Genomic DNA, 27,998 nt, shown 5'->3' on the forward strand with positions numbered 1-27,998 from the left:
CTGGGGTCACCATAAATTGGAATCAACTTGAAGGCAACGGTTTGGCTTTCAGGTTTGTAAAAAGTGAGCAGAGACTCAAGCATGTTTTCCATGCTTCCAAATACCACTCTACTACTGCTACTACTTGCATCCCACTGCTTGCAACTCTTCGCACTTTCACTTTAATAGTGAGCTTCACTTGTCTATAGTGGATTTTGTCCCCTCTTCTGTAAAGGCTGCAGAAGACCTGTAGCTGCAACAGGACCCTCCTTAGAGCCTGGAGGAGAAGACACCCCCAGCCCAGTCCTCGCCATGCTCCGAGTGGTTCTAGAAGCTCCCCAGCGGTTGCTGAAGGAGGGGAGAGGGTCCCGGCAGCTGGTGCTGCTGGTGGTGTTCATTGCTCTGCTGCTGGACAACATGCTGCTGACTGTGGTGGGTACGTTTGAGGGTCTTTGTGTTGAGGGTTAATTTGCTTTGGGCCCCAGTAGGCAACCCATACCCTGCTAGATTTCAGCAGTGGATGGACTTGAGAAATCTTTTTATGCTCAAGTATACATAGATGTTGCTGGGGGTTGAGGTAGACAGCAGGAAATGGTGGCTGATGCTTTCCAAGAATTGCTAAAAGATCTTGGAGGTTCAAAGAGAAGGAGGTTCAGAGAGCATCAGCCAGAAAAGAGGATGGCCTGGATCCAGAGCTGGCCTTTCCTCTCCTTCTTCCCCATACTATTTTCCCAAGGTGCTGAATGACTCCAAGCTTCCTGTGAGCCAGCGAGCTTTTTCTCACTGATGCTTTCCAGCCTCTCCTCTTGCAAAATAACATACTTTATACTGGATATACTACTCCTTATCAAAGCCCTGGTGACACAGTGGTTAAGCACTTGGCTGCTAATCAAAAGGCTGGCATTTCAAATCCACCAGCCACTCCTTGGAAACCCTATAGGGCATTTCTACTCTGTCCTATAAGATTGCTATAAGTTAGAATTGACTCAATGACAACTTTTTTTGTTGTTGTTTTTATCAAAACCCACCTTTTTGAGAGTTTCATTCCCCCAGAGCCCCACATTTTGCTAGTTGATAGTCCATCGATCTTTACACGTCAATACACAAATGGGAACTAACATGTTCTTCTTCCTGGACAAGATATATGTTTTTAAGGAAGAATCTTCCTGAGACAAGTCGTTAATCTGATATATGATTGGGACTTAGGAACTTTAAAACCAGTTGCTGTCAAGTGGACTCTGACTCATGGTGACCCCATGTGTGTCAGAGCAGAACTGAGCTCCATAGGGTTTTCAATGGCTAATTTGTCAGAAGTGAATTACCAGGTCTTTGTTCTGAAGTGCCTCTGGGTAGACTTGAAACTCCAACCTTTTGGTTATCAGTTGAGTAAGTTAACCATTTGTACCACCTGGGGACTCCTAAGGAACTTTAGCTAATAGGGTAATTTGTGCTAGCACAGTCTCTGGTAGGCTTCAAGTCTCATCACTTAAACACCTTCCTTAACATAAAACTGGACCTCAATAGAAATGTTCCTGTACCTAGTAGTGGTAAAAAGACAATCTACCCTCAGCCCTCATCGCTTGTCCTTGACTTTCAGTGCCCATTGTGCCCACCTTCCTATACGCCACAGAGTTCAGACAAGTCAACGCTTCTCAGTACCTGGGCCCTGCCGTGGCTTCCCAGCATGGCCTCACCTCGTCTACCTTTTCTACCATCTTCTCCTTCTTTGACAATAACACCATGGCTATTGAAGAAAGTGCGCCCTGTGGCACAGTGCAGATGAATGACACTTCTGGCACCATCCCCCCTCCAGTCACTGAAGCCATCTCAGTGCATAAAAACAACTGCTTGCAAGGCACAGAGTTCTTAAAGGATGAGAACATACGAGTCGGGTTTCTGTTTGCTTCAAAGGCTCTGATGCAACTTCTGATCAACCCGTTTGTGGGGCCTCTCACCAACAGGTATCTCAATGGGCGCAATGTTCCACATAGTACTCAGGGGCTCAGTAATAAGAAGATGGGCTGAGATATCATAAAAATGGCTAGAAGGGAAAAAGAAGGAAAAGTGATTTGTCTGGTCCCCAGGGGTGCTTGGAAAAGTTCACATGATATTGAGGAAATGCCATGGGCTTCAGATTTTCTTAGAGATATAATGAATATTGGGTACCAAGAAGAGAATCAGTCAACAGCCATGGACTGCTGATATTATAGCTTGATATTATATTACAGGAGTGGAACAGTCATATCTCAGTCTAGAGCACTGGCTTTCTTGTAGTTGTCATTGGGATTGTCCTGATGTTCCGAAGGAATGTATAGTCTGACTAGGCTATCCTTTCTGGAAAAGATGATTTTGGCCTGGCTTGTATTCATTCACATGTCATGTCCCATCTGGACTCCTGCATTCAGAGACATGTTTGACCATGTACTCAATTGCATTCTGTTCCCACTTTAATTAAAAACTAAAGTCCAAGTATATGGATGCTTATTAGAATTGGGTCTTTTTTTTTTTTTTAATTCCCTTTTAGGATTGGATATCACATTCCCATGTTTGCTGGCTTTGTTATCATGTTCTTCTCCACAATTAGTAAGTAATTTGCTTCCCCTTTTCTTGACTTCACTAATTACCTTTGATTTTATCACATGCACTATAGTGAATTGAGCAGGCCAGTTTTGCTCAGATAGGATTTAGGCATCTGACTAAGTGGCCTATGACATTAATATAAACGTTTTGCCTTTTTTGGAATGCAGAATAGAGTGGTAGTGGAGCTTCTAAGCTTGACAACTCAGTCTAGCTGGAATTTTTCAATTCTGCTATAAAAGAACAGACACTTCACTTATTTCAGCTGGGAAAAATAACGAAGACTATTTTAATGTGTATCCTGTTATACTGTGTGTGTGTGTTTGTCTGTAGCAATAATCTTTTGAGTGAGTCTAATAAAAACCCCTCATCTTTGGGAAGAGGTCATACGATTAGATATGAAAAGGTAAAGAGCAGCTAATAAAAAATCTAGCTGGGCAATAAAAATAGCAACTGGAAAATTCCAAAAAACCTATTGCCTTCAAGTTAAGGACATTAAAGGTTATAGCTTAGGAAAGCAAATTTGCTGAAAAAACAAGAAAGGGAAAGGCAAATAATCTAGCTAATATCTGCCAAATCTTTCCAATAAAATGGAGACAATCAGAAGAGTAAGTAAGAAAAATAAACCTGTAAATTTACCCTGAGAATTAAAATAAGAATGAATGAACGAGGAGGGGAGTTTGGGGGTTAGTTTCGGGCAAGGCAGCCTGTGGACCCACTATCGGCATCTAATGCCTCTGCTGATTCTCTGTTCTCCAACAATACACCTCCTCCTTCTTGTTTTTATTATTGCCTTTCTGTCACTCACCTGCTTTTTCTATTCCTCTTCCTCAAGTTTTCTTCCCTCCCAGCATATTTGACTCCTATCAACAATATTTAACAGGAATTTGTTATATTCAGGGATGGAAGGCTGCAAAGTGCGGGAACTAGAGATGCTGAGCTCTGTCGTCTGCACACTGCAGTTTGTTTGTGAAAATTCTAGCCGAATCAAAGGAAATGAGGAACTTCAAGTTAGAGATACTCATTGAACTGATAAGGGTCTAAAATCTGAAATATATAGAAAACTTCTATAACCTAACAATAAAAAGACAAACCACCCAAACAAAAACGGGGCAAAGGACATGAACAGACACTTCATCAAAGAAGATACTCAAAAGGCCGACAGATACATGAAAAGATGCTCATCATCGTTAGCCATCAGAGAAATGCAAATCAAAAACCCAATGAGATACCATCTTGCTCTCATTAGGATGGCCAAGATTAAAAAAAAAAAAAAGGAAAATAAGAAGTATTGGAGGGGATATGGAGAAATGGGAACCCACATCCCCTGCTGGTGGGAATACAGAATGGTACCACCATTGTGGAAGACAGCCTGGTGGTTCCTCAAAAAACTGGAGGTAGAGCTGCCATATGACTCAGAAATTCCTAAGTATATAACCTAGGGATCTAATGTAAGTGACACAAACAGATATATATGCACACCTATATTCATCACAGCATTATTCACAATAGCAAAAAGATGGAAACAACCTAAGTGTCCATCAATGAATGAATGGATAATTAAAATATGGTACATACATACAATGAAATACTGCTCAGCAATAAAGAAAAACGAGCCCCAAAATATCTTGGAATATGGATGAACCTGGAGGACCTTATGCACAGCAAAATAAGTCAAGCACAAAAAAAAGAAAGCAAATATTGTATGTTCTCACTTTTATGAAATGACACGAATAAGTAAATATACAGAAACTAACGTTCATTAGTTTCACAATGCAGAAATTGTTGAGTGATATCATTAATATCCCACACAAGTAAAATTTTGCTGAAGATAATTAAAAAATGATTGCAGCACTACATCAACAGGGAACTGTCAGAAATTCAAACTGGATTCAGAAGAGGACATGGAACGAGGGATATCATTGCTGACGTCAGATGGACCTTGGCTGAAAATGGAGAATATACTCCTCATTTATTGACATGGTTAGGTTCCAAAGACCAGGTCATTATGTGAAGATTGGCATTATGCAAAAATGGTGGATGATTACATCACATTACAAAATGGAGGATAACAACATCATTACATTAACTGCCAAATTGCATCATTACATAACTGCCAAATTACATTATTACAAAGCTGCCAAAGCACTGAGAATCATGGCTCAGCCAAGTTGACGCATAACCTTAAACATCACAGCCAGCGATACATCTCAGTGTTACTGCCAGATGTATATCAATAATGTGCAAAATAGTGGGATAAATTTTTTTACTGTTTTTGTAGATACTAAATGTCGGATAATGAGATAGTTGATAAGTGAGGAATAGATGTACTCATCTGGAGCAAAAGAGAAAGAGGGAAACCATAGACCCAAAGAAGAAACTAGTCTACAGGACAAACCATGGCCGTATCTACTACGAGAACAGAAGAACTACATGGTGCCTGGCTACCACTACTGACTGTTTTAATCAGGGTCATAATAGATGGACCCTGACAGAATGAGAGAAAAACATGGAACAGAACCTCAAATTTCTAAAAACAAAAACTAAACATACTGGACTGGTTGAGACTGAAGGACTCTCCGAGACTCTGGACATGAGACAGAGTTCAAACCCTGAACCGAAACTAACCTTTGACGTTACCTTGTAGATAAGTAACAAATTGGCTCAAAAAATAATGAATAGTATCTATAAGTATTGCGCTTCTTTAAAAAATCACCTAATGGGACTAAATGGTTAAAATTTAGAAAAAAGATGAAGAGGGCAGGAACACTAGATAAATGGAAATGGAGCAACCAGAATGAAAATAAAAGAGAATTTTAACACATTGTGAAGAATGTTACCAATGCCACTGAACAACTTGTAGAGAAATTGTTGAATGGGAACTTAAACTGCTGTGTAAATCCTCACTGAAAGCACAATAAAATGTTATTTAAAAAAAAAAAAAAAAAGAAGTCACTGGTGCCCATTGCTACCTATGAGGTCCCCCAGGTGGGAATGATGCTTAATATAATTAGGTGATAAATGGCAACCCACATTAGGTGTGCAAAGTGAAGAAGAAATTGTTTTGGTCTTCCTAAGCAGGGTGACCAGCCATCCCTGTTTCCTGGGACTGAGGGGTTTCCTCAGATGTGGAACTTTTGGTTTTAAAACTGGGAAATTCCTGGGGAAACTGGGACAAGTTGGTCACCCTGTTCTCAAAGGACATAGGGATAGTAGACCTTGGACAGATGGGAAATCAAAAAGCCTGAGAGAGGGCATTGGAGGCCAGGCAAGGAGAGTCCAAGAATGTGCATGTTTGGGAAACAGTGAGTGTGATCATGTCGGGAAGTAATGGGGCAAGATTATAAGCACAACCAAATGACATCTATAATGAATGGGCAAAGAGATTAAACTTCTGCTGATGCAGACACTTTGGGAGTGAGTCTTCTCTCTTTAGGAGGCATTTTTTCTGGAATTGGAGGTGAGATGTGTCTAGACTGAAGCTTTTAGCACCAGCACCCTGTAATTTAGTTTTTGATAACAGATTCCTGTTTGGTTCCAGTTTCATATATGTTAGCCTTTAATAGGCTGAACCTCTTCAAGGGTGTGAACTAGATGTTCTCGTTATTTCATATCTCCTACAGAGCCTTTACATAGCTGCACACTTAGTAGTTACTTAATAAATACTCCCTAATTTGATTTGGCTGAAAGATCTTCCAATATAAGGTAAGGGGAAGAGTCTGATTGGATCACGAGACATTATTTTCTACCCTATATCTATGGCTCTTCAAGTGTGCGTGGCTTATTGTCCACATACTCCAGATGGCCCACAATGGGCACAACAACGGTAAAGGCCAAAGCTCGGTGTTGCATATGGAGGGTCCCAGAACAGGCTCTCAGAACCAACTCCTAGCCCAGGATATTGGCCTTCATGGGCATTCCTGATTCCAGGGGACAGGATGTGGGGCTGCTGGCAAAAAATGGGGAAACCCAGTCTTCCATCCACTGACTGGTGATTTGGTTTTTGCTTCAGTGGTTTCTCAGTCTTCAGGCCAATTACAAAGCAGTCCTGACTAGGGGGCAGGGGATTTGAAAGAACACCAAAAACAAGGAGCAGGTGTCATGCTTCAGTCAAACTTACACATCATGGCTTATATCTGTAACATTATGGGCATGTGTTCTGGAGGTGGGAGGATCTAAGGCAATGTACTAACTTGAGTATTTGTGCTATTCTCTTTGTCCAGTGTTTGCTTTTTCTGGCACCTATTCTCTGCTTTTTGTAGCCCGAACTCTTCAAGGCATTGGATCTTCATTTTCATCTGTTGCAGGTAACTCTGGTATCTTCCAAACACACACACATGCACACCTCTTACCAAAAACTATCTTCGGATCTTATAAGATGTATTAGAGGAAATTAAGGAAATATCATCCCAGTAGGTGGAATTTCTGACTCAGAAATAAGGTACTTGTAGAGTTGCTGACAAACAAAAGAAAATAAAATCTGTTGCTAGAGTCGATTTCAACTCATACGGACCCTATAGGACAGAATAGAACTGGCCCAAAAGGTTTCCAAGAAGCACCTGATGGATTTGAACTACTGAACTTTTGGTTAGCAGCCAAGCTCTTAACCACTGTGCCACCAGGAGCCTATGAACCCCTATGCCTGACGTAACTTCCTCTGACAGTATTCAGATGTAGCTAGCCAGATCAGAGCAAACCTAGGTTGTAGCAGTGAAGTAGGCCAGGCTATTATTTAGTACCACTCTATGGTCCTTCCTCTGTACCTCTGTTAACATTTTATAGAAACAGTATTGATAGTACTACTGGTAATATCATGGCAGTTGGCAAAATATTGCCACATACGTTATTTAATTTAATCCCACAAAGCGTATATTTTACACATGAATAAATAAATCTGAGAGCTTAAGTGACTTGGCTAAAATCGCACAGCTAGTCAATAGGAAGGGGTCTTCAACGCTCTGCTATATCGCAGTGGCCTTTTAGCATTCAGCCCGTGCTCTCTTCCACGTACTCAGCGCTTTCATGCTGTTCCTTGGGTACCCTTGTTAAACAGAACAGTGCTGTGCGTTCACAGCTTTTTCTTTCCCTGACCTGCCCCATAATCCATTCTTTAAGGAAAATGTGCCAGGAAAATGATAAAAAGGTATAAAATGCAATGTAATTGGAAAATGGTATTCTGTGTTACCGTTCCCAGAGGGCTTTGCTTTTCTAAGTCCTTCAGTACCCTGAACAGAATGACTGAGCAACGTGAGAATTTGAGGAACCAGTAGGGACAGTACTTGTAAAATACTCTGGGTAAAGCTTTATAAAGCCCCTCAAATGGAAACTCTAAGATTATCCCTAAAGATACAATAGGGCGGAGACCAAGGACTCTGTCAGAGAGGCAGATAGAGAGCTCCCATACGCTAACTCCATCTGTCCTGCTCTCTTCAGGTCTTGGAATGCTGGCAAGTGTCTACACGGATGACTATGAGCGGGGGCGTGCCATGGGAATAGCCTTGGGAGGCCTGGCTTTGGGAGTGCTGGGTAAGTGGTGCCTATTTCTAGATTCAGGGGGGTGGGTTACTACAGATTCCCCAAAGATGACCCGAGGAGGCAGATGTTCCCTACACCATGTAAGACAAGTATTTTCCTTCCCTCCCTGCCCCAATCCTGATTTGAGTCCTTCCCAAGCATCCAGGAAAGGCAAAATCTCTTTCTCCTTAAGAAGCTGAACAGCCCATCAGAGCGTGGGTGAGGTCCAGAAACAGAGCCTGCTCAGGGTGGTGAACCTACCCACAACAGCAGCCACTGCCTGTCTCATGTTTGCCTCCATGCACGGCCAGTGCTTTAACATTAAACATGAGAGGGCACTCTTTGCCGGATTCTGTTCTAACCACATTTCAGACGTTATGTCCTTTAATTTTCACCACCATGCTATGAAAGAGAACAATTGCCCTCATTATAGAAATGAGGATCCATAATGAGGATAAAAAAGGTTAAATAGTCCATCCAAGGTCACACAGCAAGGAAATGTCAGAACCAGGATGCAGGCTCTGATTTTCAGGGTTCCAAGTCCCAAACTGCCAATCATTAGGATATACTTTCTTTGAGATTCATCCCTCATGGCACCAAGCCACATACTTTTGCTGAGCACTTATTACATGCCAAGCACAATGCTAGCACAGTACGGATATAGGTTACAAGCTCCAGACATAGTCCCTCTCCTCCAGGAGCTTATAAGCTAATTAAGGACATCAGACACAAAAACCTGAATTTGAGTTTAATAAAACACCAGAAGTTTCTTTCCTGGCCCACTTTCCACCCCCCATCCCCATGGGAAGGCGAGAAGACAAAAACCTTACTCTTTGTTAATATCCATCTACCCAAACAGCTAAGCTAAAACTTTGGTTTGATCTGGTATTCTTTATCACCTCTCATTCCCAAATGAGTAACAAGTCCATCATATCCTCTGCAGCCACTTCTTCAAGGTCAGATTCCCATCACATCTCAATCAGAACATGGTACCAGCCTCCTGCCCGATCTCTTGCACATCCTCACCTTTCTCTGTAGTGCAGCCAGAAGAATCTTCTAAGCCCAGAGTGGATGGTTTCTCCTTTGCCAAAAAGCAGTGTTACTTCTTCCTAACCGATTAGCTGAACTAGACACCTCACCAGAGTATACAGAGCCCTTTGCTATTCAGCCTCAACCATTCCTGCCTCTACTCGTCCCCTCCCAAACACCCATTTATATTCCAGTAACACTGACTTTCTGCTCTTTATTCTCCAACAACCCTCTCTTTTCTGACACCTCTGTGTCTTTCACACACGCTTCTTTCCCATCAGGTATTACTGACTTTGGCAAAGTCCTTCTGGCTACCTTAGCTTTCTGACCGAGTCCACTGTGCAATGTAAACTTTTACTCTCACACTTTTCATGAAGTGTTGTAATTATTTGTGCACTTCCTCTCTTCACTCACACACACATTTCTTCCACTAGAATGTGAGCTCCTTGTGTGCAGGGACCAGGTCTTCTCCATCTCTGAATTCCCAGGATGTCACGTGGGGCTTAGCCCCTAGTAGCCCTAGTTGTTGTTACTGTATTTTTTTATGCAGTGATTCACACCTTCTATGTTTGTTTGCCAACTGCACCCTCACCCCTCCTGAGGTATTTTCATAAGCATGCTATGTTAATTTTTTTTACAGCAACATGAAAAAAAAATTGGTATAGTGGTGCTTATGAAAATATCTCTTGAGAGGAGGGCACGGTTAGCAAACAAATGAAAAAGGCACACGTTACTTGCGTAAAAATACAGTAATTGCCATCAAGTCAGCATGGCAACCCATGGCAACCCCATGTACAACAGAAGGAAAAGTTATCTGGTCCTGTGCCATCATCGTGATCATTGGTATGTTTGAATCCATTGCTGTGACTACTGTGCATTTTGAGTGCCTTCTAATACCCGGGGCTCATGTTCCAGCATTGTATCAGACAATATTTTGTTGCGATTCTTAGGGTTTTCATTGGCTAATTTTCTGAAGTAGCTTGCCAGGACTTTCTTCCTAATCTATCTTAGTCTGAAAGCTTTGCTGAAACCTGTCTCTGCTGGTATTTGAAATGGTGGAGGCATAGCCTCCAGCCTCATAGCAACATGTAAGTACCATAGTACAACAAATTGACAGATAGGTGGTAGAGTAGCCCTAGTAGCTCTCAGTAAATGGTCTCTTACTTTCTTTCATCCCCCCCCACACAATTAATTAATTAGTTAATTGATTAATTTTCCTGAAACATTTGAAACTACATTGCTTGCATCATTCATTTGCCCCTAATACATTTACCTTTGGGTAACCAAAACCCTCTGGCTGGGAATTGGCCCTCAACTCTGGAATCTGTGCCTGCTTTGCCTTTTTAGTGGGTGCACCCTTTGGAAGTGTGATGTATGAGTTTGTTGGGAAGTCTGCTCCCTTCCTCATCTTGGCCTTCTTGGCAGTACTGGACGGAGGTAAGTCATCATCAGAGGCCAACATACAGGTGACAAGCTAGGTCACAACCCAGATTATGCTATGATATTAGTCTTGACTAACAATGGGTGGTGTGGGAATGTTTTGATGCATCAAGGACTGCCTCATCCCGGGAAAGAAGAAAGAAACTCAGGGAGTTAGATACGTATGTGATGCGTATATTTGTATGTGATAAAGTAGTAGCAACGTGGCTGTTATTGGAGCCTCCAGCTAATCAATGGACAAACTGAGCTGTCTCCCTCTTTCTTTTTTAGCACTACAGTTCTGCATCCTACAGCCTTCAAAAGTCTCTCCTGAGGTAAGTGAATACCAAGCTCTGTTGCCAAGAGATATATGGGTGGCTATGTGCAGATACCCAAGCATCTCTAGATCATCCACACCAAGACATAAGAAGAAAGGTGAAGGAGGTAGGATCAGGGAAAGGGAGAACTGTCTTTGGATTCCCAGATAGGGTTACTGTAAAAATGGTGCGGTAGCATCAGAGGCCTTCTAACTTCAGGAGAAGAGAGGAGAATCAAGATCAACATTAGCCCAAGGCTGATTCCTAAGGCTGATTTCTATGAGGTGGTCAGACATACCTTCACCTTCCAACCTTTTTACCAATTCTGACAGCAATTGTCTTTCCCTTGGCACTTTCTACTTCTCTACTGGATTCAATTATTCATTGCAGTGGCCGCACAGAGCTCACAAACCATACTCATGGTTATGGAGTTTGTTAGGGAAATAACAGATTATAATTCAGGATCAGGAATGACTTAGGATAGAGTTCTTTGGTCAAGATAGCCTCTTCTCAGTTGTGCCGGCAGGCAGGCCTCTCTCCAGCCCTCAGCTCGCTGGCCCAGCCTCTGTCCTGCTTGAACAGAGCTCTTTAATTCCACCAACAAGTGCCCAGGGCACTCTACTCCACCAGAAAGCCTCTGTCTGAAAGCTCTCAGCTCTCTTGCTTTGTGGGGTGGCCTATCCACTGTAACTGCCTTGCTTTGTGGGCCAGAAAGCCCACTGCGCCGTCTTGTGCCAGTCTTCTGGTTCTGCTGCTGCTGTTTCTCTGCCACTTGTGCAGTCTCTGGTGTTACAACTCTCTCTCTCTCTGTCCCCTGGATCTAGGAGGTTCTCAGCACAGGGACCCTGGGTCCAAAGGATGCACTTCGTTCCCATCTGTTCTTCTTGGTGACAGTGAGGTCCCTGCTTTCCACCTCTGGGGTGGCTCATTTTAAGCCTAGAGGATGACTGGGTTAGGATGACAAAGGAAACTCTGGTGGCATAGTGGTTAAGTGCTATGGGTGCCAACCAAAAGGTCGGCAGTTCGAATCCACCAGGCGCTTCTTGGAAACTCTATGGGGCAGTTCTACTCTGTCCTCAAGGGTCGCTATGAGTCGGAAATCGACTCAACGGCAGTGGGTTTTAGTGGGTAGGATGACAAAACTGATCAATCCCCTTGTTAGGGCTCCATACACTTTATTTGCATCATTCCACCCACACAATTGTGCCATGCACCTTATATGTATTATTAGCAAACTGTCCAATCAGCTTGTGGGCCATAAACAACTTATTTGCATCATCCTTCCCAATCTTTTGGTAAGAATTACAAGACTATGGTTAGAAAGGTCACATAAAAGTGATCCATTGCACTGCAGTTACATTTAGGATAGTGTGGGGAATGACAGAAGAGTCTGGCTTGATTTTGGACAAAGATGGAGAAAGGGCCTTGTGAAGACTTTGCATTCTACGCTCCAAGATAATCTAGAAATAATAATAATAGCTAACCATAAGGCTTTTTATGTGCCAGGAACTGTGCTTAGTATTGCCTAGCTTTATCTTATTCAATATTCCCATCAGTTCCATGAGCTAAGTCCTATTATTAGCCTCATTCTACAGATAGAGAAAATGAGGGACAGCAGAGAAACATCTGAAAGACTTAGAAACAATGACATAGTTGATATTAGTAGTGTACCAATTCTCCCAGACTGACCAGGAGCCTCTTGCAGTCATCTAAGATGGTGCCATCCTTTGGGAACTGGCTCTAAGAGTAGGATGTCTGGGCCTTGGGGGAGGGAAGTAGGAACCACACCCCATTCAGGACTCCTCAGAGCAAGGAGCACCAAGCACCTTCTACAGAGATTCCCAGGCCTGGAATGTGCTCAGAGCAACACCACTCTGCCACCTGTATAGGCCTAGAAACATTAATCCAGATGGTTCCAGCACTATTTATTAAGCACTTACTATGTGCCATTAAAAAAAAAATTATTCAACGAATAGTCTAAGCTTGGGGTTGAGATATTAGCAGAAGAACACCAACAGGTATTTCCGAAAAGAATTTGATCCTGGAGAAAAACATTAGCACTTCATTGGGGTTTTAAAACTTTATTTTGACATAATTTTAAACTTACAGAAAGGTTGTAAGAATAATAGAGAGAACTCCTATATTCTTCACCAGTTTTTAACATTTTGCCATATTCGTTTTGCCATTCTCCCTCCCTGTTCCTCTACTCCCGCCTCTCTCTCCACACATGTACATAATTAATTTTCCTGAAGCATTTGAAAGTTCTTTGTTTACATCATTCCTTCACACTTTTTTAATGCACAATGTTTTCCCTACGAACAGGGATCTTTTCTTGTATATCCACAGTTGTTGCTGTTTGCTGTGAGGTCGATTCTGATTCATAGCCACCCTATAGAACAGAGTAGAACTGCCCCATTGAGTTTCCTAGGCTGTAAATCTTTACGAGTGCAGATGGCCAGGTGTTTTCTCCTGTTGAGCCAAGTGCTTAACCATTGTGCCACCAGTAGTATCAAATTCAGGAAATGTAACGTTGATACTGTGTTTTTATGTAACCTACACTCCTGGCTCTAATTTTGTCAGTTGCCCCAATAATGCCCTTTATAACATTGTTTTTGGGTTTTTTATCTTCAGTGCTGGATTCTGTCCAAGATTGTATATTGCATCTAGGTTTCACATTAGTTTCGTCTCCTTTAATCTGTAAAACTTCCTCAGCTTGTCTTTGTTTTTCATGGCATTGATATTTTTGAAGGATACGGACCAGTTATTTTAGAGAATGTTTCTAAATTTGGCTTGTCCGATGTTTTCTCATTACACTCTTGACGTTCTGTATCCCTGGTTAGAACATCATGCAAGTGTCTTGTCCTGCTCAGGGTGTCACATCGGGAGGCATATGATGATGCCATCCGCCTTTCAACCGTGATACTGATTTTGATCACTGGTCGAGATGTCACCTGGTTTCTCCACTGAGTAGTTAATATTTTTCACCTCATAATTAATAAATAATCTCTGGGCAGACACTATAAGGTTATATAAGTATCCTGTCCCTCCTCAAAGTTTCCCCCTAGATTTTTTATCCAATGATAATTCTTACCTGAATTCATCTTTTACTATGTTTGCAACACCCTTGTCTTTTTATTTTACCAATCCCTCTATGTCCATCAGTTACCATTTTACTGAAGAAAGAGCTTTATCTTCTCCCTTTCTCTGTATGTGTATGTGTGTGTAAGTATATATGATGGATTTTACTTATTATTTGTTTATCATCAGTGTGAACTCATGGACTCCTATTTTATTCAAATTGGCTTCTGTGTCCTGTTTACATGACCTTAATTATTTCTTCAAGTACTTTCTTACTTTATGGTACAATAAGCTCCTCCGTACTCATCTTGTACCTTCTCCGCACCAGCCTTGGAATCAACCATTTCTCTTCCAAGGAGCTCTGGTTCTTTTTAGTGGGGAATAGTGTTTACAAATCAAAATCTGGGCACTTAGTATGCTCATTGTCACTGAGCTCTTGTTTCTAGGCCATCTCAATGACAGAGCTAGGAGGCCATGTATGTTCATATTGAGACCTTCAATTTCACCATAGGATTTTCCCCTTGTTTCCCGCATTCATATATATATATCTCCCTTCTTTCATGGTGAGAATCCTGGCTCCCAACAAAATCAACACAATTACCTATTTGTGCAATTCTACAATACCTATAAATCAGCTATAGTTTATATAATCATGCTGTTATTGTTAGTTGCCATCGAGTCAATTCTGACTCATGGCAAGCCCATGTGTGCAGAGTAGAACTGCTCCATAGTGTTTTCAGGGTTATGAGCTGGAAGCAGATCACCAGGCCTGTCTTCCAAGTCACCTCTAGGTAGGTTTGAACTCCTAATCTTTCAGCTAATAGTAGAGCTCTTAACTCTTTGTGCCACTCAGGGACTCCTTATATACTACTACAAAAATAAGCGTGCTAAGAAGTCTTCAAGATTTTTGCAGTTCTTTTTTCCTTAGACTTAGGGAATGCAGGCCAAATACTGTGTTCAGAAATTACTTGCATTAGTTCTTTATTCCCCCTTCATTATGTATTGGGAAATATAGTTTTGTTCATTTGTTTTTCCTTCATTTAGTTATATTGTCCCCATCCTTGCTCAGATAATTTTATTTTTTGAATATGCAGAATATTACCTCTAAAAGTCAAACCTATGCAAAAAGCTACACTCAGAGAATGGACAGTCCTTTTACCCTATCACCCCTTCCTCTTTATGCAATCAGTTTGATTGTTTTCTGGCTTATCTTTCAAGTTATTTTTTTTTTTCAAAAATAAATAATTTTATGTATGTTCTTATTCCCCCATTTTCTTACATAAATGCTACCGTAGTATATATTCTCCTTTTGCTGCGCACTGTGGTTTTTTTTTTTTTTTCCCCCACTTAATATGTCCTGAGAATCACTCCTTATCAGGTCCTAGAGTTCTTCCTCATTGTTTTTTGTAGCTGCATAATGTGCCTCTGTATTACCTTATTTTATTCAATCAATCTCCTATGTTTGGACAGTTAGGTAGTTTCTAACATTTCATAATCACAAATAATGTTACAGTGAAAAACCTTGGGCATATAAATTTTTATGATGTTAGAAGTTTGTCTTTATAGTTAATCCTCAAAGCGAGATTGTTGGGCCAAAGGGCTTATTGGACTTCTTAATGTGTGTTGTATTATTCAGATCAAAAAAAAAAAAAAAATTTTTTTTTTTCACTTCTTTATTTTGAGTTACACGTGGTGGGAAAGCATGATCCTTTGGGTTTCAGAATAGCTAAATATCTAAATAAGGGGGCAGGGTGGTTCAGTGGTACGATTCTCACCTTCCTTACTGGAGACCTGAGTTTGATTCCAGCCAATATGCCTCATGTGCGGCCACCACAGGTCTGTCGGTGGAGGCTTGCCTGTGGCTGTGATGCGGAACAGGGTTGAGCAGAGCTTACAGACAGACTAGGAAGAAGGGCCTGGCGATCTACTTCTGAAACCAGCCAATGAAAACCCTATGGATCACAATAGTCCAATCCTCAACTGATCGTAGGAATGGTGTAGGACCAGTCAGTGTTTCATTTCAATGTGCATGGGATAGCCATGAGTCGGGGGCCAACTCAACAACAGCTAACAACAACAACAACAAACAACAAATATCTTAATCTATCTCTGTATTTTTTTTTTTTTTATCTCTGTATGTGTGGCGAGTTGGTTACCATACCAAAACTATTCAGTTGGTTACAAAATAACCCCCAAACCAAAGCAAAACAGAAGGTAGTAAACACCATAGAAGACTGGGACATGGTATTCAGGAAGTGTGAAAGACGGAAGTTCTAGCTGCTGTGTCAGGGAATACTGTAGAAATGACGGAGCCATTTGAGCTTAACATTAAAGAACGGGTGAGGTTTGGCCCTGTGAGGCGAGAAGGAAGGTAGTTTAGCAAAGGTGACAGTGAAGGCTGAGGGACTGTTGGGATGTATTAAAGGAAGGTAGAGGGAACTAGTTCAGCTGGAATGAAGAGTAGGTACTGAGGGGAGGGATAAACTAGAGCTAGACAGGATAGCATTTTAACCCAGATGTTCTGACTCCCTGGTGGTTCAGAGGTTAAGAGCTCAGCTGCTAACCAAAAGGTCAGCAGCTCAAATCCACCAGCCATTCCTTGGAAACTCTATGGGGAAGTTCTAGTCTGTCTTATAGGGTCACTATGAATTGGAATTGACTTGACGGTAACAGTTTTTTTTTGTTCTGTTTTGTCCTGACTCCAAATTTTATTCCCCTTCCTCTGCACCAGGCCAGTTTGGCTCAAAGTTCAGAGCAAAAAATTCAGAAACCTTGAGTAGCTTTCTGAGTTATCGCTTTCACCGTTATATTTTGGATTCAGCGTTCTGCCCGTGGTTCTCATAGGAAGAAAGTGGGTGTCAGTGAGATCTAGTATCCAGATCAGGTGTCCAGACACCTGTGGTGCAATCCTGACTTGCTAACAATCAACTCTGACCTGGCCGTTGGTCATTTGAAGGCAAGAATCATGTCTGAAAAGTTTTTTCCCCTCTTTGTGACTACCACAGTGCCTTCCTTGCACACAGTAGGTGCTCTGCTCACTCTGTGACCTTAGCAAGGTCATTTTCCTTCTCTGAACTTGGGTTTTCCTAATGTCTACAGTAAAGGAGTGGAGGTAGATGATGCTAAGGCCCTGTCTGAACACTCTCAGTTTCTGTGACAGTAGGAGAGATGTACACACTGTGCAAATGGAAGTGTTTGTTTTCCATGTTCTCCAGAGTGTCAAGGGGACCCCGCTTTTCACACTTCTCAAAGACCCTTATATCCTGGTGGCTGCAGGTAAGCAGGCAATGGCCGCGCTTTGAGCTGGGAGAGGCTGGGCTTCAGGGCAGTGGCGGGTGGCTCACAGGGGGACTGTCGGCTGTCTCTCAGGCTCCCTCTGCTTTGCCAACATGGGAGTGGCCATGCTGGAGCCCACTCTGCCCATCTGGATGATGCAGACCATGTGCTCTTCCGAATGGCAGCTGGGTAAGTAACCGCAGTCCGAACTTGGGGTTGGGCAGGAGGTGGGTGCCTGGGCCCTTTCTCAGGTTATCGAGAAGCATCGGCAGGTTTAGGTCACTGGGGTCACAAAGGAACAATGTGCTTCTATCATAGGATTACCTTCCATGTTCATAACCATGAATCAGGCTGGAGGGGGTGGGTAGTTTCTCAGAGAACCAGCCTGAGACTGGGCAGGGTAGCAGATGAGGAAGGGGCCTACTGAGGGGTCACATACTCAGCTGATGGTGGAAGGATTAATGAGTTTGAGTCAAAAGACCTAGGTTTTAGTCTCAGCTCAGTTGATTAGCTATGCAAACTTGGGTAAGTCACTTAACCTTTCTGAGCATCACTTATTTCATCTCTAAAATGGGCATCAAAATAATATCTAGTTCAAAAGGCAGTTAGCTGGAGGAATGCATGACATGTGTGACAAAGCTTTGAAACACCTAGAATATTAATCCATCCCACCATTGCCATTCATGTTTGCCTCATCCACTCCCCACCATCCAGATTACTCTTTTGCTGTCATTTTCCCTCTTAAAAAAATGAGCTTATGGAGTATATTTTTCTGCTGCCCTTGGCTAGAGAAGGTTCTGTACCCCGGTGGAAAGCTTTTGGCCTCAGGGAGAGGCCTCCATGCTCCTCTGCCCCTTTGGGGAGACCTCATGACTCCTCTGAGTTTAGACAGACTCCTGCCCTTTCCAGGAAGCCTGAGGAAAGGGGCCAGTAAAGGCTACGTGCAAATCACTCAGTCGCTGTGGGGAGGAGAGGTTTATGGAGCCAGAGGGGAAGCTGAGAAGGACCTGATATAGCTCAGTATGCAATAAAAAGCACTAAATCTAATTTTCTAGGGGACAATTCTAAGCAAGGCTCTCAGTTCCACTCCTAGCCCCAAATTGAATTTTTCTGGGCTGCAGCTTCCCTTGACTCAATTAATTGAGTTAGTTGATGTTCAGTGCAGATAGCATACCCCCTGTCCCAAGGCCTTGGTCATGCAGGCTCTTGGTGCAGGTGAGCAACCACAGTAGAGTACGGCGCTTCTCAGCAATGCAGTTACCCCAGCCTCAGACCGAGGCTGCTGTAGAAAGGCCTTCAGATGTCAAGTCAGAACCCTTGGGATAAGGCCTGGTCGCTAAAGTCTTTTACAACTTCCCTGGGTGCTATTAGCAGAGGTTTTTGCACCTGTGAAGTTTAACGTCATAGGTTCTCAAATGTCCTTACATCAGAATCACCTGAAGGGCTTGTTAAAACAGACTGCTTGGCCCCACCCAGCAATTCAGTAGAAACAATTTGTATGTCTAATAATTTTCCAGGTGATGCTGCTATGGCGGGCCAGGTGGCCACACTTGGAAAACCACTTCTCTAGATGAATATCTCTCCAGGTTGTTGGAAGGAACAAAGGCAATAATGCTTTTGAGAGTGATTTGTGAGCTGAATGAGCACCATGTGGCCCAAGCATGGGAAACAGCTCAGGCTTTGGAAACAGGTCAACAGGTCAACATGGGGTTAAATCCTGACTCAGCCACTTACTGGTTGAGACCTTGGAAAAATTATTTAACCTCTTTGAACCCTACTTTTTTTCTGTTGTAAACCTGGAAATAATTTTTAGGGTTGTTTTGAGGATTAGATCTCTGTATTCTAAAGAAATTAGCACAGTTTATGGAATAAAGAATACACTCAGTAAATAGAAATTTCTATTATCACTATTTTCATAATTGCATTTGTGTAAATCATTTTAACACAACCAAAACTATGTGTCATCTCCTACCCCTTAAACATATGCTGTGAAAAATATATGTGTCTACAGACACACAGTTAGGACACCTATTTTGCATAAAACACTGCTGAAATGCAAGCTATACCCAGTACTAAAGATTAAACCACAAGGATTGAGGAAAATCTAGTTGAGGAAATTCCACATCATTTAAAATAGAAATGTATTTAGGAGGCTACATCTCCTAATTCCAGATACCAGATAGACAGTTGAGTAGTTATAACCTCTAAATTTTACAAAAGCAATTGACTATAAACAAATGTGTTTAGTTTGAAACAGATTGCCACTCCGTACAGATAAACTAGACAAATACACTAGGGCATACTTCCCTTCCACTCCGTAGAAGAGAATATTAAAAACAAACAAGCCATCAGCCAGTAACTGGTGAGTTGTTTGCTTTTGATTTAATCGTCATCGTCATGACTTTTTTATTACGCAGCCTTGTTTCCTCTAGGTACAGAGAGGCATAGAAAGGGTTGGTGAGACCCAGAGAAACTCACAGTACCAGTTCCAAGCAGTCCCTATACTGGAGCCTTTTGTGCCACCACACTGGCCCTGTGGGGTCGTGCACAGCACCTTGCTTTGGAGTAACAAGATCTGGATTCAAGCTTCTATCACCCACCAGTTATGATGATAATAATTCAGGCCAGTGTTTACAGGGCACTTACTCTGTGCCAGGCACCAGGCAAAATGCTTGATCTCATTTAATCTCCACAGCCAGCCCATCTGGTAAAAATTATTATGATCCCCATATTTCAGAGCTTTATTAATTTGACCCAATTTCACATTTTCCTCTCAAATCTGGGCCTGTGGAACTCCCTGTCATCAACATGTGTCCCTATGTGCTTCGCTGAATGCTTTCTTCATGTTTTTGCCCGGAGACCTGGATGCTTCCCGAGGACTCTGTTTCCCTGGAGCCCTCGTGATGGAAGTCCACTGTTCCTCCTGACTTTGCTTTCCACTGCTGCTTCAGAATCATTTCTTCTTGTCTCCCTTCTCCTTCAAAGACTCCATCTCCTTTGACAGTCATGTCATTCAATTATACCTCCCACCCCTTTTCATTGCAATCCTTTACCAACCTTTTAGTTACCCCTCCTCACTCATTAAGGCTGTCAACACTTGACTCATGCTCTTCTTTTTAACTATACTCCTGTCACCATTTTTGGTGACTTCACTATCTAGGTGAATAACCCTACCAATGTCTTGGCCCCATACTTCCTTAACCTATTTTTTTGCAATGATCTTTTTCTCCTCCGTGCATTAGCCAATCAATCCTATGGTCATACCTTTGACTTTCATATCACCATTAATGGTATTACTTCTGAAATCTCAATTTCAAGCAGTCCCAACATTACCTCACATGTTCCAAGTATTCTCATATTCCCATATCAGCAATTTTTGGCCTCATTGAGATCACCAATTCATTGGCCCCATTTATTTTTCTATTTCTATCACTACTCATGTCCTCACTTACCTCTTTATCAGCTTGGATTCCATGGACCATCATTAATCTCACTCCTTTGTAAGCATTGTTAGCTCGCTTTGCCCCTTTCTCCCTCTAGTGTGGTCACCTGGCAAAACTTTAACCCTGGTTAAACCTATCTGGCTGCTTACTGCTTGCCCGCACCTCAGCAACTGAGTGGAGCTGTAGAAAAACTCAACCAGGCTGTTGGTGTCACCTTACCTTTAGGGCCACAAATCTAAAGTGGGTTTTCACACTATCCAACATTCCTTCTATTCATCTCTAGTTATCTTGCACTTCCTACTCTCCAAAATGACCACTTTACACTTCTTCTCAATTCAATACTCCTATATCTTCCCAACCCTTCACCTTTATCATTCTGTTGTCTTTGCCTCATACTCATTGAAAGAACAGAAGCGTCAGACAGGAACATACATTTTCCCACCACTAAATTTTTTTTTTTTAAATGTACCTGGTTTCCTATACTTGTACCCACATTCACTGCCTTCTTTCTTGCCTTACTTCCAGTTGAGGTTGACACATCTCAGCACCTAACAAAGGCCAAACCCTCTTTGCCTTCTGAATTTCGTCCCCTCTTACCTACTTCATTGGCTACTCCTTGTCACCTTTGCTAATTTTTAAGGGTTGGAGACTCCCAAGGCTCAGACCTTGGGTCTCTGTTCTTCTCTATCTGATCTCTCCTAGGTGACCCTACCCATTCCCATAACTTTAAGAACCATGTATTAACCAATGAGTTCCTAATTTACATTTGCATTTATGGCCTCTCCTTGGAGTTCTAGACTTGTGTATTCAACTGACTGACATCTCTACTTGAATATCTAATAGACATTTCAAACCTATCCTGTTCCTCCCAAGCTCTTTCTCTTCCACCAATCTTTCCCATCTCTGTATATGTATCTAGACACTTGATTGATTAAGATAAACACATAGGAAATACCCTTGTTTCTCTCTTTTCCTCACTGTCACTATGTCCACACACACCCAATCCAACAGAAAATTTGCCCAGCTCTGCCTCCAAAACACCTCTCATTTTATCCACTTCTCTCCACCTTGATTTCTAAACAGAGGCACTATCACTTTTCTCCTGGATTCTGAAAATAACCTCTTGGCATCTACTCTTGGCCCGTGAATCCATTCTTCTAAATACAACCAGGGGGCTTTAGAAAACATAAATCAGATTGTATCATTCCCCTCCAAAGCTTCCCTTTGCACTTGGAATAAATTCCAAATTCTTTTCCAGGGCCTTCATCTTCTGTCACGTTCCCCTTTGTTCCTGTGCTTCAGCCACACAGGCCTCCTCTCTATCCTAGAACAAACTAAGTGGTTTCGTCTTTAAGGCCTTTGCATTCACATTAGTTGTTTTTCCTGCTTGAAATGCTCTCCTCTGACCGTTAAGGTCTCAGCTTAAATATCACCTCTTCAGAGCGACCTCCTTGACCACCAAATCTAAGATAGCCCTTCTTCCCAGTCACTCTGCCACATCACCATGTTAAATTCCCTCACAGAACTTACCATTTCTCAAAATTATCTCTTCCATTTATTTGTTTACTTGTTTATTGTTTGTCTCACTTCCCTGGAACGTAAACTCCATGAGAGTTAAGATTTTTCTGTCTTATTTGCACTTCTGTTCCTAGTCCTTAGAACACAGAACACATGATAAAAGTTTGTTAGAATGAATGGATGGATGAATGAATGAGTGAATTAATGAATGAATGAGACTCAGAGAAGATAAGTGAATCGCCCAAGTCACAGAACTCAAAAGTGGCCAAGTCACAATATGAACCCAGAACTATGGAACTCTAAAACCCATGCTTCCAGAATACTTTACTGTCATAAAACAAAACAAAATGTGGCCAGAGTTTCAATTTATCAAATATTTTTATATACCTTATATAATTTGTTCCTCACTGCAACCTGATGTGATATAATAACAGCTTTGTTTTTCCCAGATGTAGAAACCAAAGTTCAGGGAATTTTGGTAACTTCTCCAAGGTCACAGAACTGGTAAATAGCAGGGCAGAGGTGTTACTTCCCAGGAAGTACACCTTTCTCTACAGCTCATGTTCTTATGCTGATCATCCAGGGTATTTTATACATGAGAATGGCTCATTAGGGCCATTCATCAGGAAGCCAAAGTGGGGAGCTAGAAGCACATTAAACATATTGAAGTTGACTAACGTCCTGCCCTGAGGGAAAGCAGAGTTGTGGGCCCTATGACAACTGCTTGGCACTTGTACAAGGATAACAAAACCACAAAACAAATGTGGTTTGGGAACCCTTGAATGTAACATAGGGGCTTCACTCACCTGTAGGAGACAAGGTGTTATAAGAATAAATTGGGCATGTCCTAAGGTGAAGATCTGTTTCCGTCTATAGGTCTGGCTTTCTTGCCTGGCAGTCTGTCCTACCTCATTGGCACCAACCTCTTTGGTGTGTTGGCCAACAAGATGGGCCGGTAGGTAGCCTGGGGAGCAGAGGAGGGCATAGGAATGTAAGATGAGAGAGACTTTTGAGGTTACCCTTGCAGCTAGGATGAGGAACAGATTCTCTGAGATGGAAAGTTTGGGACAATTGCATGTTGATGGTAACTGCACACTGGAAAGATGGCGGTTGGGTAGATGGTGAAGGCAACATAGAGAAAGGGTGGTCCTAAGCTGGTTTCTATAGAAGAGGCAGTGGGTATGTAACGAACAACCTTTTCTCTCTAGATGTTTTCTGTCTAGTTAAAGATATAAAATAACCCCAAAGGGAACAGTTACAGGAAAAAAAAAAAAAATCACAGTACATGGGGGGTGGGCAGTGGTTGTTAAATGGTTCCCTGGATGCCTTTGGAATTGCACAGAAGTGCCAAAGAAGCCACCAAGGAGGAAGGGCTGGGGGGCTGAAGGTGTAAGTCTGGATTCTGTTTCTCTGCTACAATCAAAACAGCTTTATTTTCGTCTTTGAAGTTCAGCTTTTTTTTTTTTTAAGTTTAAAAACCACTGCTAGGAGATCAGAGAGGGGAAGAAGCTTGGCATTCTCATGGGTTTTGAAGCGGACCTTGAAGAAAACAAAATGTGAATAGGTTGGAGGCAGCATGAGGGCATAGTCTGAGCTGGAAAACAGCATGAATTAAGCTTTGGGGTTATTCTCAGGGGTCAAGTACCTTCTGAGTCAGCTGATTCCTCTTCTAAGGAACAGAAGGCTGCACGCCATTGTACCTCCCCTGCCTGTACTATGGAAAGAGCCAGGGAAGAGATGAGGCACACAAGGAGAGGACAGGGAAAGAATAAATCTAGGTACAAACTGGGCATGTAGAGATTAATTCCTCTTCTCAAGTCCTAAGAGGTTGCTGGAGTTAGGGGTGGTAGGACAGGCCAGTACTAATGGTGATGGGGTGGCAGGTGGAAGAGATAATTCCCCATAACATTGTTTGGTGATAGCTTTTTTCTTCCAGGTGGCTGTCCTCTCTGGTTGGGATGGTGGTAGTAGGTACCAGCTTGCTCTGTGTAAGTATAATGAGGACTAGTCGAAAGGGAGGGAGAGAGTGAGAGAGAGGAAGAAAGAGTGAGAGAGAGAGAGAAAGTGGGTGAAAGAAAGACAGAGAGAAAGAGTGAGATAGAGGAAGAGAAAGAGAGTGGGAGAGACAGAGAAAGAACGAGAGGGAGAGAGAGAGAGAGAGAGACCCAGACGGGTAAGAATCACTTTCTCTTAAAATGAACATATGGTTGACTTGGCAACAATTGTCAGAAAGATCGTTTCTGCTTGGATTGGAGTTAGTATCCAGGGAGACACTGCTGGTTGAAGTTGGTGTCCCATGGAGGTGGAGATGAAGAGGGAGAGGGTGATGGGGCAGCTGGAGCCAGAGCTCTGAGACCCTAAGTATGAGCATGTGAGGTGATATGTGATAGTATCTATCACTGGGGCCAGCAGAACTGTGCATTTTAAGACTTCATTTACTCGTCGCACCCTGACAGTGTCCCATAAATCACCAGGGGATCTACTAGGGGATCTGTGCCTTAATCTCTAGCATCGGAATATTTAGGAGAAGCAGAAAGAAAGAAGGTGTTTCCATTTTCAAGAGCCCCCTTTAAGCTCTCTGAGCCTTTGCTTTCTCCTCTCTGATGCTCAGTGTCCTCATTGGTGTAGGGAGGATTCTAATAGTACCTATCTCACAGGGTTGTTGAGATACTCCACATGAACCTCGAGCACAGTGTCTGGCACACGGTGAGCCCACAGTGAATCTTAGACAACATTATTGATAAAACATAAATACCCCTTAAGGAAGCCACACCTGAAATTGTTACCAGCGACCAACATCTCAACAACAAGTTGAATCGTTGAGGGCTGGTGATACCCAGAAGAGGGCAAAGACTCAGTGAGCTGGATGGGCAGGGCTGGGTAACAGAAAGGGCAGGTGCCCAGGGAGGGAGGTGAAGAACTAAAAAAAAAATGAGGGAAAGCCCCCCGTGTGGGCCTGGGAGAACAATGAGAATGAGTTTCACAGGCTTACAATGTGCCACCGCAGACCATGCCACCCGCCCCTCTAGCTTACGGATAATTGGTTGTTGACCTGTGTTCTCTGTCTTCTTGTTCCAACAGCCACAGTATTAGGGGTTTAAATAACACCTTTGGATGATGTTGCTAATGGAAAAGAGAGGCAACTTCACTCAGTGAAGACTGAGGACAGAAGTGTGTGTTTGGGTTGAGGGGATGGAGGAAGGGGAAGACTAGTTCATGCACCAGAAAAGGACCACCGTTACGGTATAAGGGAGCCAAATCTGAGGCTCAAACTTGATCCTGGGATTTTAACCCAAATGGCACCCATCTTGTTTTTATATCTTTAAAATGAACGTGAAGATTCTTCTTTATAGGGAAGGTATGAGAATCCAAAGAGACAACGCATGTGGCACACAGCACATACCTAATAAATGCATTTCGCGTGAGAACTGTTTGAGCTCTGCTCCCACCATGACCCACTAGGACTTCTGATGCCTTCTTCCTTCTTCCCCTCTGCAGGTTCCTCTGGCTCACAATATTTCTGGCCTCATTGGTCCCATTGCAGGGCTTGGCTTTGCCATAGGTAAGAAGTGGCCTTTAGGAAAATGAGAAGCCCCTGAATGTTGGTTTGGGGTCAGTTGTGTTCTTTCCCTTTTTCTCATCTGAGGAAGTGGGTGGAAAGCAGAAGGAGGAGGAGTGTGGCTGGCATTGATGTGGGAAGATGGGCTTATAGTTCCCACATGATATGAGTGTCCTTGCTGAGAGGGAGGACAGCAGGCAAAGGGCACAGGCCAAATGGAGCAGGAGAGGGCAGGATGCCATGGGCAAGGAGGGGCCGTGGGTAGAACTGACTGACAGCGTCCTGTTTTCTCTGGCCACAGGCATGGTGGATTCCTCTATCATGCCCATCATGGGACACCTGGTAGACCTGCGCCACACCTCCGTGTATGGGAATGTCTATGCCATTGCTGACGTGGCTTTTTGCATGGGCTTTGCAATAGGTATGTTGGGGGTGGGTGGGAAAGAGGGAGCACTCAGGACCTCTCCCTTATCTACTATTTTGTACTAGTTAGAAGTGGAGCCAGAAGGCTGATCATGCTAAGGTTCTGGAGATACTTGACCTGAGACATCCTTTGGATTCCCCTGTTACCCCTAGCATGGTGTCTTACATTTGTTTTACATGCTCAATAAACACTGGCGAATTTGATTTATTCCTCATAGGCCCATCCACTGGGGGTGCCATTGTGCGGGCCATTGGCTTTCCCTGGCTCATGGTCATCATTGGGGTCGTCAATATCGTCTATGCTCCTCTCTGCTACTACCTGCGGAGTCCTCCAGCCAGGGAGGAGAAGCTTGTAAGGAGTTCTGCCTTCTACTAAAAAAAAAAAAAAAAAAATACTCTTCTCTTTCTTTCCATTGCCTCTCTCATTCCTTTTCATCCAGTGCTTTTATCTTCTCATTCTATTGATAGTCTATCTACTTTGCCATGTTTTCTGATCCCTTTTTTATCTTCATATTTTCTTTCTACCCTTCCTCATTTTCTCCTTCCCTACATAACCACCTCCTCCATTACACCGGGCTTTTAAGGAGAGTCTTAAGTAAAGAAGGAAAATGGTGAGCTCATAGAGAGTTGGGGGCAGGGACCATCAAAGGCATCCTGTAGTTACTGCAGTTTCCAGCAAGGTATACAATATACCAAATTATCTCTCCCATAAATGGGCAGAATTTTACTGAGTGCATTCATCCATTCACTCATTCAAGTTTGCCATTATCCTTACCAAGTCATTCTCTTTAAAAGTACAAAAACCTTAGGGTAGAACAACAATATATGATTTTAGTTAATAAGGTACTTTCTTCTTACTGCAGCATGAGCAGCCTGAGAACCTAGCCGGGTTTGGGATAGTTGTAGAAGCTGCTAGAAGAAAGAAGAGAAGACAGACAGGATAGCCTGGTAGGGAAAGATGCTAAGTCAGCTGGATCTCTGCTCTAACTTGCATGGTTACCACTGTTAGGATTCAATTAAAAGCATACCAGCTGATTGTCCTGACTAGGGATGATATACCTAGGAAGCTTGGGAGGCCTGTGGATGTACAGGAAGCAGACAGACTGTCCTATGCTTGTTTCATGAGTCTTTCCTGAGTGCCTCTAGACTTGGGTGAGCCAGTAGGGATAGAGAGTGAAGAGACCAGAAGAGATGTGCAGTGTTTTCTCTTCCTGCCTCTCTCTGCAGGCAATTCTGAGCCAGGACTGTCCCATGGAGACCCGGATGTACGCAACCCGAAAGCCCACAAAGGAATTTCCACTGGGGGAGGACAGCGACGAGGAGCCTGGCAGTGAGGAGTAGCAGCGATTCCTGAGCCTTGGCATGTGTGAGGCTCTGACCCCATAACCACCTCTGCACTGGAACCACACCAACATGGGCTGCTCAACTGGCTTCACTTCTCTCTCCCCTGGGAATCTTTCCTCCCCTCCCACGGGTACCATCCCCGGTTTGCACCTCACCTGTGTAACCATGGCTGACCCTCTAATCCTTGATGCCTGAGCTGGCCTGTCTCTTGTGGGAGGACAGGCTGCTGTGAGGCTGATTAAACCTGAGCTGTGACGAGTTTTTGCAAGGGGTGACTCATTTCCTGGAGGCTGCAGTGAGTACGGTGTGCCTCTGGGAGCAGCAGGGCCACTGGCAAGCCTTGTTTTATCTGTTGTCTTATTTTACATTGGCACGTTCCGAACAGGTGTTTTGTCCTCTGTTACTCAACATGTTTTTTCCCCGCTGAGTTGAGAAAGAGTCCTTAATGTTGTACTGCTGCCAAATTGCCAATTGTTGATTTTTGGGGGCCTGGTTTTTATAAGTTGAGTGGCTTTTCTGTAA

The 27,998-nt window shown here is 42.9% G+C and overlaps 1 protein-coding gene across 2 annotated transcripts; it reads left to right on the forward strand.

The window, feature by feature from the left end:
• Positions 1–27,795, forward strand: SLC18A1 (solute carrier family 18 member A1). 2 transcript variants are annotated; one of them, XM_023551043.2, is made up of 15 exons: positions 1–415; positions 1,577–1,940; positions 2,504–2,562; positions 6,780–6,863; positions 7,990–8,082; positions 10,447–10,536; positions 10,810–10,853; positions 17,129–17,189; positions 17,283–17,378; positions 23,027–23,105; positions 24,087–24,138; positions 25,649–25,712; positions 26,011–26,130; positions 26,351–26,484; positions 27,360–27,795. In XM_023551043.2, exons 1-15 carry the CDS (start codon positions 292–294, stop codon positions 27,471–27,473), a joined length of 1,578 nt encoding a protein of 525 aa, XP_023406811.2. In that variant the 5' UTR covers positions 1–291; the 3' UTR covers positions 27,474–27,795. The 2 variants fall into 2 exon arrangements, with proteins under 2 accessions (XP_023406811.2, XP_023406812.2); XM_023551044.2 differs by lacking the exon at positions 26,351–26,484.
• Positions 27,796–27,998: the final 203 nt, after the last annotated feature.

The sequence above is a fragment of the Loxodonta africana genome, chromosome 19 (genome assembly GCF_030014295.1).
Source record: "Loxodonta africana isolate mLoxAfr1 chromosome 19, mLoxAfr1.hap2, whole genome shotgun sequence".
Taxonomy (NCBI): Eukaryota; Metazoa; Chordata; class Mammalia; order Proboscidea; family Elephantidae; genus Loxodonta; species Loxodonta africana.